Source organism: Notolepis coatsorum (genome assembly GCF_963971535.1).
Source record: "Notolepis coatsorum genome assembly, chromosome: 10".
Classification (NCBI taxonomy): Eukaryota; Metazoa; Chordata; class Actinopteri; order Aulopiformes; family Paralepididae; genus Notolepis; species Notolepis coatsorum.
In genome coordinates, this window is record NC_140174.1 from 118,275,760 (window position 1) to 118,286,913 (window position 11,154).

At 41.6% G+C, this 11,154-nt stretch overlaps 1 protein-coding gene across 1 annotated transcript in view; it reads right to left on the reverse strand.

Moving 5' to 3' along the window:
* The window catches only part of mier3b (mesoderm induction early response 1, family member 3 b), a 59,776-nt gene extending 49,717 nt beyond the window's left edge, over positions 1-10,059 (reverse strand). The window contains exons 1-3 of the mRNA XM_084323958.1: positions 10,043-10,059; positions 8,979-9,003; positions 7,432-7,577 (exon numbers count right to left, since the gene is read on the reverse strand). Coding sequence (XP_084180084.1) covers positions 7,432-7,577; positions 8,979-9,003; positions 10,043-10,051 — 180 coding nt within the window. The 5' untranslated portion in view covers positions 10,052-10,059. The remainder of the gene's footprint in view (positions 1-7,431; positions 7,578-8,978; positions 9,004-10,042) is intronic.
* Positions 10,060-11,154: the final 1,095 nt, after the last annotated feature.

Here is an 11,154-nt window from a genome sequence, read left to right on the forward strand (position 1 = left end):
TAGCACTGTTTGAACACAAGGAGCATCGAGAGTCAGGTCTGAGACCCATTATTATTATTAGGTACAATCGTCTAGGGGTCAGGTAAGTCCTATGAACAAAGTTAAGATTAATCTGTTGGTGATCTGGGTTGCGTGATGATAGCCGAACATTTTCCCAGACTGCATCCCAATCAAAATCTACCTCCAGCTCTGGGATATCCTTCCTCCAAACCGAGTCTAGGGGAAGGATCTTTTATATGAGGACGTAAGTAAGTGGCGATAAAAGTCAGAGACCAAGCCTCTCGACGTCTCCTTGTCATAAAAGAATTTGTGAAACCTGTGGTGCTCAAGTGGAGCATCCCATGGGACGCCGTGAGCCTTCAGAGCTGCTCTTATTTGTAAATAGAAGAAAAAGGAGGAACTGTGGAGGTCAAATTTGTTGGCTATATCTTGAAAACTGCGGAGACCAGAGTCATCGAAGATATCCCCCAATGTGTGTATGCCTTTCTTTTCCCAACCAGGGTATCTGTTGTCCAATAAGGAGTAAATTGTTATTAAATAGGGGAGAATGCATGTGCCATTTATGGTGGTTAGTACACGTTTTCTGTGTGTCACGCCAATAATAAGAGGGCCAAATCTTAAGTTGCATTGCTTAATTGATATGTTGGTGTACACTATATCCTGCAGTCTATGTGGGGCCACTATCTTCTCCTCCAATGGTCTCCAGGAAACCGCTGCGTGAGAATCAAACCAGGTGATCAGTGGTCTTAAAGAGAACGCTTTAAAGTAATATTTGAAGTCTGGAAAGGCTAAACCCCTGTCGGTTTTATTTCTCTGTGCAGTGGATCTTTTTAATCGTGGGCGTCTGTTGTTCGAAATGAATTTATATGCAGCAGAGTGCAGTTTTTGCCAGTAACCAGCAGGGGGGGGGGGGGGGGGGGTAACGGCAACATGGAGCTGATGAAGTTAATTCTGGGCAAAACATTCATCTTAACTATTGACGCTCGGGCCTGTAATGAGTTTTTTTTTTTTTTTGACCACCTGCTGAAGTCATCTGTGATCCTGTCTCGCAAGCTGGAGTAATTATACTTCACCGTCTGGCCTATAGTGGGGAATATTTCAACTCCAAGACATTTAAAGTGTTCTACCATGAGTATATTTGCTGGGAGGATGGTAGCCTTCTAGTGATGCACCGATGTGAAAATTGTGGCCGATACCGATAACCGATATTAATATTGCTGTTCTGGCCGATACCGATATTTACCGATGTCGATATCTCTGTATAGAAAACACTTTTTTAACGCATAATTTTTTTACTTTTGTAACTTATTTTCAGAAATGACTGATTTTTGAAACTATTTAAGGCCAAAACATGTAAAAAGAAAAAAAAAGATAATTTTTTTTTTTTTTTAATATCGGATATCGGCCCCATCTTGATATCGGACCGATACCGATGTGTAAAAAAACGGCCATATCGGCCGATATTATATCGGCGGCCGATATATCGTGCATCACTATAGCCTTCGCAGTCACATTGAGTGGAAGGAAGGCCGATTTTGGCCAGTTGATCTTAAATCCCGATAGACTGCCAAAATCATCTATTACTTTGAGAAGATGAGGTAGTGAGGTGGCGGGGTTCTGCATGAACAAGAGTACATCATCTGCATATAAGCTGATGTGATGCTGTGTGCCATTAATTGAGATCGGTGATATGGTCTGGGATTGTCTTATGTACTGAGCTAAAGGTTCGAGGGATAGAGCAAATAGTCCGGGACTAAGAGGACAACCCTGTCTGGACGAGCGTGATACAGGAAAGAGTGGCGAGCAGAGTTTACCTGTTAAAATCATGGCCGATGGACCTGTATATAGCACTTTGATCATATGGATCATTTGAATAAAGTGATTCATCTGATTAAATGAGTATTTTTTTTATTATTAAATCAACTTTATTTAATGAATATAACTCATCAGTTTCGTCAACATAAATAATCCAATAAGGGCACGGTTGGTACGAAAGTGATGGTGACGTCTTGATGGAGCGCCGAGCGCCGAGCGGATGCAGATAGGCTACAACATCATTTATGATAAAGGTTTTATAAATGTTTTTATGATGAGTCATATACATACTATAATAGTATAATACTATAATATTAGTGTAGCCTAATCTTTATCTGCAACTGTGAAGAAAAACTAAAATAAAAAAAAAAAATTGGCAGGGCAGAAATATCGGTATCGGCCGATTGCGTTATTTGAACAATAGGTATCGGCTGCAAATGTTCATATCGGTGCATCCCTAGTTAGGCTAACACCAGATCTCATCCCCTGAGGCTCTGCACACCAGACCTCATCCCCCACATCATCCTGTGGTCAGCCTTTGTTCTATCCCACCTTCCATGCGACAACTGATGTAGAGCCATATGAAATCCACGTTCACGGAATCGCGGACGGAATCGCGGAATTGAGCAATAAAAACGATATCAACTGTAAACGTGGAATATTGCAGAATTTGCCCTAATCTGGACTGAAATTCCGTGTTCGGGAGGAGATGGAACGTTTGGTGCAACGCGAACATGACCGGGGATGCTACAGCGTGTTACACACAACACGGAGAAATATCCAAGCGTCTAGCTGCTTCGGTTGTTAATGTTAACTGCGCTTATTCCTGCGCCCCGAGGTCCTCCGGCCGAGGGGGTGGACTGGCTGTTGTCCACCGGGACTGTTTCTCCTCACGGAGGGTGAGTTCTGGAACTTATTCATCTTTCGAGGTACTTGTGAATAAAATTGGGCACACAAACCCCTTTCACTGTGTACTGATCTACCGACCCCCTGGGAAAAATAGCTCGTTCCTCGCTGATTTTGGTGACTTTCTAGCGTCCATTATTCACTTGGACAGGGTCTTGCTGATTGGAGACTTTAATATCCATGTAAACAAGAGCTCTGATAACTTTGCCACTGACTTTTTAAATGTTACGGACTCGTTTCATTTCACCCAACACATCTCCGGTCCGACGCATTGCAAAGGCAACACGTTAGACCTTGTGTTCACGATCGGGTTAAAAGTCAGCAATGTTAGCACAGAGGAGTTATTGGTGTCCGATCACAGCTGTATTTTGTTTAGCCTAGCGTTCGATAATGACTTTGTTCCATTGAAGTGTGTTAAAAGCTCTCGTATTATCAATAGCACAGCTATAGATAGCTTCCTTGCTAGCTATGATAGAAATGTTTTGGTGTCCTCTGTTGATGACGTTGATTGTCTGGTTAACAAATTCAACACACACTGCGCGGCCATTTTAGATGACGTAGCGCCCCTAGCAACACGCAGCGTTCGTCCTGTGAACCCCTCCCCCTGGCTTGACAACAACATCTGTGAGCTCAGGCGTAACTGCCGCAGAGTAGAGAGACGCTGGAAAACCTCTCATTTAGATCGGCTATACCTCAAAGAGCTGAGGGCTGAGTTTAATAACTCAGTAAAGTCCGCCAGGGCTACCTATTTCAGTAATTTAATCTCATCCAACAAGCACAATCCCAGAGTATTATTTAAAACCATTAACACACTTGTCAGCCCCCCCCCCCTACACCAGTGCTGTCAAATGAGGACTGTAACCGCTTTCTTCAATTTTTTGTCACCAAGGTTGCAAACATAATGGCAAACATCACTCCTTCTCTATCCCCCCTTCCCCTCCATCCCACCACTCAAGCATCCCTGAGCGATTTCTCACCTGTCTCTCTGGATGATCTCACCATCTTAGTCACCTCCATGAAGACCTCCTCGAGCCCCCTAGACATCCTTCCTACATCCATGTTTAAGGAAGTTTTCTGCTCTGTTGGCCCCAGTCTAGTCACTATCATTAACTCATCCCTAGCCTCTGGTTCTGTCCCAATCTATTTTAAGGAGGCAGTCGTACAGCCACTCCTAAAAAAGCCCAACCTAGACCCCACCATCCATAATAATTTCAGACCCATCTCCAAGCTGCCCTTTGCATCAAAGGTGTTAGAAAAGGTTGTAGCCAACCAGCTCACCACCCACATGTCACAGAATAACATCTGTGACAAATTCCAATCTGGCTTCCGCAAACTCCACTCCACTGAATCTGCCCTTCTCAGAGTATCCAATGATCTCCTGATGTCTGCTGACTCTGGTGAATGCTCTGTTCTGGTCCTGTTAGACCTGAGCGCAGCGTTTGACACGGTCAACCACAACATCCTTTTGGACAGGCTCAGGGAGTGGGTGGGCATCTCTGGGAGCGCTCTAAACTGGTTCGCCTCTTATCTGAGGGAGAGAACGTTCTCGGTGGCTGTGGGTCCTTTTAAATCTGACCCCACCCCTCTCTCATGTGGGGTACCACAGGGATCGGTGCTAGGACCACTCCTCTTTGCCATTTATATGCTTCCCCTAGGCCTCCTCATCAATAAATTCACCGGCATTAAATATCACTGCTACGCAGACGACATACAACTACTTTGCTCTTTTAAACCCGACAACTTAGAGAAACTCAGCCTTCTCCAGGAGTGCCTGCTCGGCATTGAGAGCTGGATGGGGAGTAACTTCCTCCAGTTAAATGCAAATAAAACTGAGGTGCTGATCGTAGCAGCTGAAAAGACTGCAGCTAGAGTGGCCACTCACTTGGGGTCCCTTAAAGACAACATACGTCCCCACCTGAGAAACCTGGGTGTTGTCTTTGACCAGGCCATGAACCTAGACAAACATGTCAAAACACTCACACGCACCTGCTTCTTTCACCTCAGAAACATTGCAAAACTGCGCACCATCATATCTCACTCTGAACTAGAACTATCCGTGCATGCTTTTATTTCCTCTGGATGAAAAGACATGGCTCGCAGTCCACACACACAGACACACACACGCGCGCACACACGGGCTCGCAGCCACACACACATTTCCACTCTCTATCAATGCCACGCCTCTGCTACTATCACTGCTACGCAGTTTGTGTATTTCCGCATTTCACTTCCTGAAGGGGAGGGATTTCCACTCTCCATTGTGTCCAATAGACGAGCGCCCTTTTCGACCGCGTGACATTGTTCAGAAAGTTCGGTGCGCTTGACAAATTGCTATGTGAACGCAGGCGAACCAAATGAAGAATGCAACAATGTTGCAACTTCACCACCAGAACCGCACCGAGTCCACCAAAACTATATGTGAAAGCGACCTAAGCCCTAAATTCAGAGCAGCGCAGTATCCTAATGACTTGTATATGACCGGCGATAATGTGTTTTGCAAATTCTGTCAACATGCCGTGGACTGGACTTGCAAAACACGTGCGAAGATCACTCTCCAAAAGCCATGTCAGGAACACGGAAAAACACTGTGCTTCAAAACAGAGTAGGGTATATCTGCAGTGCCGCAGCCCCATACACACCAGCTCTCTAACGATGATCCCTGGTGATCACAATAGATACAGCTAGAGGGCGAGGCTAATCACTGACACTATTGTCATTAAATAGCTATGTAACGTTGCAGTACATAAAGTACACAGGACTAGAAATTATAGCTTCTTGCTAAATCTGGTGCACCGATCTATTTGTTTAATGCAAACGATGTCACACTGTCCTTTATAAACTAAAGGTGCCTAAATTATGCATTACTATATTTCATCACAATAGAATAGATATAGCTAGGCTACTTACATTGTGATAATGTCAGTAGTAGCTAGCTGTATCTATTGTTTGTTTACACTTGAAATGTGTATTTTTATTTTGTCACAATATTATTTGAAAAATATTGTGTAAAATGTAACTGTATTTCTGAGTTGCAGCACTTAAAAACATTAAATGGTTAAAATACAGAATTCTGAAATATTAAAACGAAAAAAACGGAATTTGGAAAAAAATTAAATTAGGAAACAAATTTACGTATTTCATATGGCACTACTGATGGCTAGACGAAGCAATATTCCTGTGGGTTGGTGGTGAACTTATGAAAACAGTTGTGGTTATGATATAACCTACCAGCTAACCCCCCAGAATTAACCACATCACTTATGAAAACAGTTGTGGTTATGATATAACCACAGAATTAACCACATCACTTATGAAAACAGTTGTGGTTATGATATAACCTACAAGCTAACCCCCACAGAATTAACCACATCATCACTTATGAAAACAGTTGTGGTTATGATTAGGGCTGACCTTCGAAGCTTTTTTTGGCAATCGAAGCTTCAGGGCCAAGCTTCGATTTTAATTTGAAACTTCGAGAAAAAAAGAAAAAGAAATTAATTATAATATTTTTTTTTAATCTTATGTTGTGAGACTTGTACAGCACTTTGGTAAACTTTGCTGTTTTTAAATGTGCTCTATAAATAAAGTGGATTGGATTAATTAATTAAGTAGCCCCTTTCGTGACTGTGACGCAGCCAACAAGGTTTCACTCGGCTGCGCTGCCTGGGTGCAGTGGGGCTGCTCTCACAGCCAACGACATGACATTACATAATTATGTTGCAACCTTCGTCTATCAAGCAAACAATTATATTATATTTAATTTATAATTTATAATTATATCAGACAATGCACCTACAAAAGCAGATGATTACAATTAAATTAGCCAACTTGGTAACACATTAGTCATAGCAGCATAGGCATAGCCTTATTAATGTTTTGTGTGGCGTCGCCGTCGTGTACAACGATACTTACGTTTTTTAGGTGATTTGACAAAGTTGTTGTAGAGTTGTGATATGCCATTTTCTTCTGGCATATCTGGCACTCTGCTTTTTGGGCATTGTCTTTGCATATTTTAAAGTGTAACCACACGTCTGATGACTTCTTCGTCGACATGTCTGCTGCATATGTCCTTGTTGTTTTCAACACAGATAATCTCCACGTACTTGTTGTAGAGAGGTGGAGTCGAGGCGCCGCTTACTTTCGTTTCATTGGAATGGAGGCGCAAGATTTTGGAGGCAAAAAAAAATAAAAAAAATAATTATAATATTTTTTTTTACTTCGATTTTCTTTTATGTTCGAAGCTTGTGCCATCGAACGAAGCTTCGAAGCTTTGAAGTATTTAAGACAGCCCTAGTTACGATATAACCTACAAGCTAACCCCTGCAGAATTAACCACATCATCTCTTATGAAAACAGTTGTGGTTATGATAGAACCTACCAGCTAACCACCACAGAATGAACCACATAATCAAAACGCCATGCCCCCTATCCGACAATGCCAGGCAGTCCCTTTCACACAGACGCAATTTCACCATACCTGAAGACGGCATAATACTGCATGAACTTTGACCTGAAGACGGCATAATACTGCATGAACTTTGACCTGAAGACGGCATAATACGGCATGAACTTGACTTATCGTGAGTAACCGCCAACTCAAGAGACAGATGGTACCCGGGTGACAAAGACAGACAACCGATCAGTAGATTTGAGTTTAAAAGATGTACAACAGGGAGGAAAGCCTGTTGAACTCCTTAATGAAAAATTTACCTTCTCCAGGTCTGCTATCTCAGAGCGGAAGTTCCTTCCTTCACCCAAAGACTCTTCTTCCTCCAGAGTCCTCTCGTCGTCATACTCGTGGACTAACATTTCTGCTGTCGGGTCAAAATCATGGTCTTCTGATGATAAAGAGCCAACTGAGGAGAAAAGATGCTTGGATCATTATTATGGAACGCCTGCGTATAGTTCAATCAGTAACCCTTTCACTACCACACGACTACAAAGGGTTAACGCTTTCACTACCACACTGCAGACGGTTAACCATTTCACTACCACACTACAAAGGGTTAACGCTTTCACTACCACACTACAGAAGGTTAACCATTTCACTACCACACTACAAATGGTTAACGCTTTCACTACCACACTACAAAAGGTTAACCGTTCACTACCACACTACAGACAGTTAACCTTTCACTACCACACACACTACGGACTGTTAACCGTCTGTAGTGTGGTAGTGAAGGGTTAACCTTCTGTAGTGTGGAAGTGAAAGGGTTAAAGAAATTAGAATAAGTGTCAAGACTTCAATGGAACACAAATGTCTCAGAAATGTTGAAATGCACAGCCAAAAGAGTTTGCATAAAAGGAGGTAGGGACTGCACTCGGAATATCGTTGTTTTTATTTTCAAGTTGTTATAGCGCACAAATGAACTGATGAAGGCCGGATGGCTGAAAACGTTTTGTGCGCTATAACAACTTGAAAATAAAAACAACGATATTCCGAGTGCGGTCCCTACCTCCTTTTATGCAACTTAATTAATGTTGGACTACGCACCTGTCTGAGCGCAGTGGTTACCCCCTTTTTCTACAGCCAAAAGAGTTTGGCATAGATTGTTCATTCTAAAAGCATACTCAGAGCTAGGCTCTGTGCGATAACACTACACTCAGTAGTACCAACTTGTATATTTTGTACCCAGTTTAACCACCTGTACAGTGCTGTTGCACTTTACTGTTACATTTGCACTCTGTGGTTATAAACTTATTTTCGTTGTACTGTACTTGTGCTGTATAATGACAATACATTTGAATCTTAATTCTAAATTGCAATCAAAATGGATCAAATGCATCTTCTGTCCACTTTAGTTGAGTAGGATGACATAATATATATGGCTATAATTAGAACGGAGATACACAGTCAGCCTATACTATAGTGCTATTACCTGTCAATTACAATGTATATTGTATATATCATATGTATCATATCATATGTATATATTTTCTGTTAGGATATCTGGGTAACAGTACTGTATATTTGCATATCATATGTCACAAATATAACAGTACTATATACCTGTATGTCATGTATGTCCCTATGTCACGTATGTTGTGTATGTCATAAATGTCACTATGAATTGAAAATGGGGAACCCTGATGTAAACAAGACAAAAGTCTTTCTCTGGTCTGCATCCCCTTAACAATTGTGTGTATTGAGCCGTACTGTATTGTACCCATTCTGCAATCTGTTAATAAAGTTTTCATTCATTCATACATTGATAATACGGCTGTGGTTAATAACTATGCACAAATTAACTTACCTGGACTCGAACTCCCTAAGGAAGCCTGGTGGAGGGGAAAGGCGAAACAAAAACAAACAAATTAGTACAATTTAAAACGGGGGGGAAGCCATTGTGTGTGGTGGTCTATTTCCAGTAAACAGCCCTGGTGGTTTGTCATGCAGTTGCTGCTTCCATAGAGCGTCTGTGATGACCGCCAACAAGAGTTGGAGATGAGGAATGTGTGTTTTTTTCTAGATAGGTGCCCAGTTTAGTTTACTCAGTTTATTTGAGGGACAGTGCACATTAATCAACAGTTATAAATTAATACAAATAAAATAAAAACTGTAAATATGCCAACATTAGCAGGGTTGCTAGTTTTCAGGTGTAGTCCCTGGGCTAGATGTTTAAGCCAGAAAAGAAACCGAAAAAAATGGGGGAAAATAGAAGGATATTAAAGCTAATATAAAAACAGTTTAAAACATATTCTGTACATTCACTCGCTAGGCATTTTGTGGATCTATATAATTTTTTTTTTATTGAATAAAAATAAAAAAAAAACAGTCACAGCACATTGCCGCTATTCTAGCTCAACTGATGGAAAATACACAATGCTCTCTCGAAAACAACACAAACGCGTTCGCCCACATAGATCGCTTTAATAAAATGAGAGAAAGTAAAAATCGGTATATTTACCACCAAAAAAAAAATAAAAAACTACGCTCCAAAACATAAACAATGTCGTTTCGCTTTTTTTCACAGCGGACTATAGCATTTAACGTTGAAAACAATTCCCCCCTCAACGCGTCTAGAAAGCGGGCTAAAAACGTAAAATAATATAATAATAATAATAATTCAACACGGCGAAGCTAAATTGACGTATCAATTTACACAGCTGAGAGCGGCCTTGTCGTGGAGGCTCCGTCCACACGTTCAAGCGTAATTTTAAAGCCGCCGACGCTATATATCCCGACAAAAAACGGAATATATAGACGGGGAAAAACATCACGTATCCAATCGATAGCCTAGCGATGAGAAATGGGGTCGCGAAACATTTTAAAATATCGATTTCAGATCGGAAGCCTCTTCCCTGTTTTCCCTCTTACCTCCGCCATGTTGGTACCTTAGCGGCTAATGGACTCGTGACGTCACAGCGAGTACCCGGATGTGGGGTTTCCTCAGCCAATCAGAGATCCAGGTAACAGAAGTCGTGACTCGTCGTGACAGCACTGTATAGTTTGGTGCTTATGCGTTATTATGTTATTATTATTCATTATTCATTTGTTTGTTATTAAATGGAATTGGGCTCAGTGGTTTGAACTGCCGTGCCTTTAACACTTTTTTTTAAACACTTTAACACTACACTACATTTGATCTATTTATTACTAAAGATGTCCACTACATCTCGACTCTACCTTTGATTGATTGATTGAAAAGTTTATTAACAGATTGCAGAATGGGTACAGTACAGTACAGCTCAATACATACAATTGTTAAGGGGATGCAGACCAGAGAAAGACTTTCGTCTTGTTTACATCAGGGTCCCCCATTTTCAATTCATCATAACATATAATATGACACACACGACATACAGATAGACAGTACTGCTACATCTATACATTTATGACATACCAGATTTGCAAATACAGTACTGTTTGTGATACAAAAAGTGTCCAGAAAAAGAGTGTATATACATTTGACGTAGAAACTGTACATTGGAGGAGGTTGGGTAGGTGGGGTGGGGTTGGGTGGGGGGGGGGGGGGGGGGGGGGGAGTACATTGGAATACTGGTCATTGGAATACTGACAAAGCCATACTTGGTCATTTACTGTACAACTTGTTTTTGGACATTTGTAGGGGCCAGTTTCGAATTGCAGTCTCCCGTAGGTGTTCTTTGAGACTGTTTTTGAAAGTGGGTAGTGATTCACATTCCTTTACAGCTGTGGGTAGGGCGTTCCACATTGATGTGGCATAATTGCGAAACGTGTTTAGTCCCTTGTTTGAGCCGAATCTGGGTTTAAAATGATTTGTGGAGCTCCCTCTGGTGTTGTGATCGTGGTATTCACTGACCTTTGGGAAGTATTTTGACATGTACATGGGTACCTTGGTCGTGTAGTGTATCTTGTAGACCAGGCCCATTGCAAGTTGCTGTACTCTGTCGTCTACTCTAAGCCATCCTATATCATATCCTAATAGATATATATCATAGAGGTATACC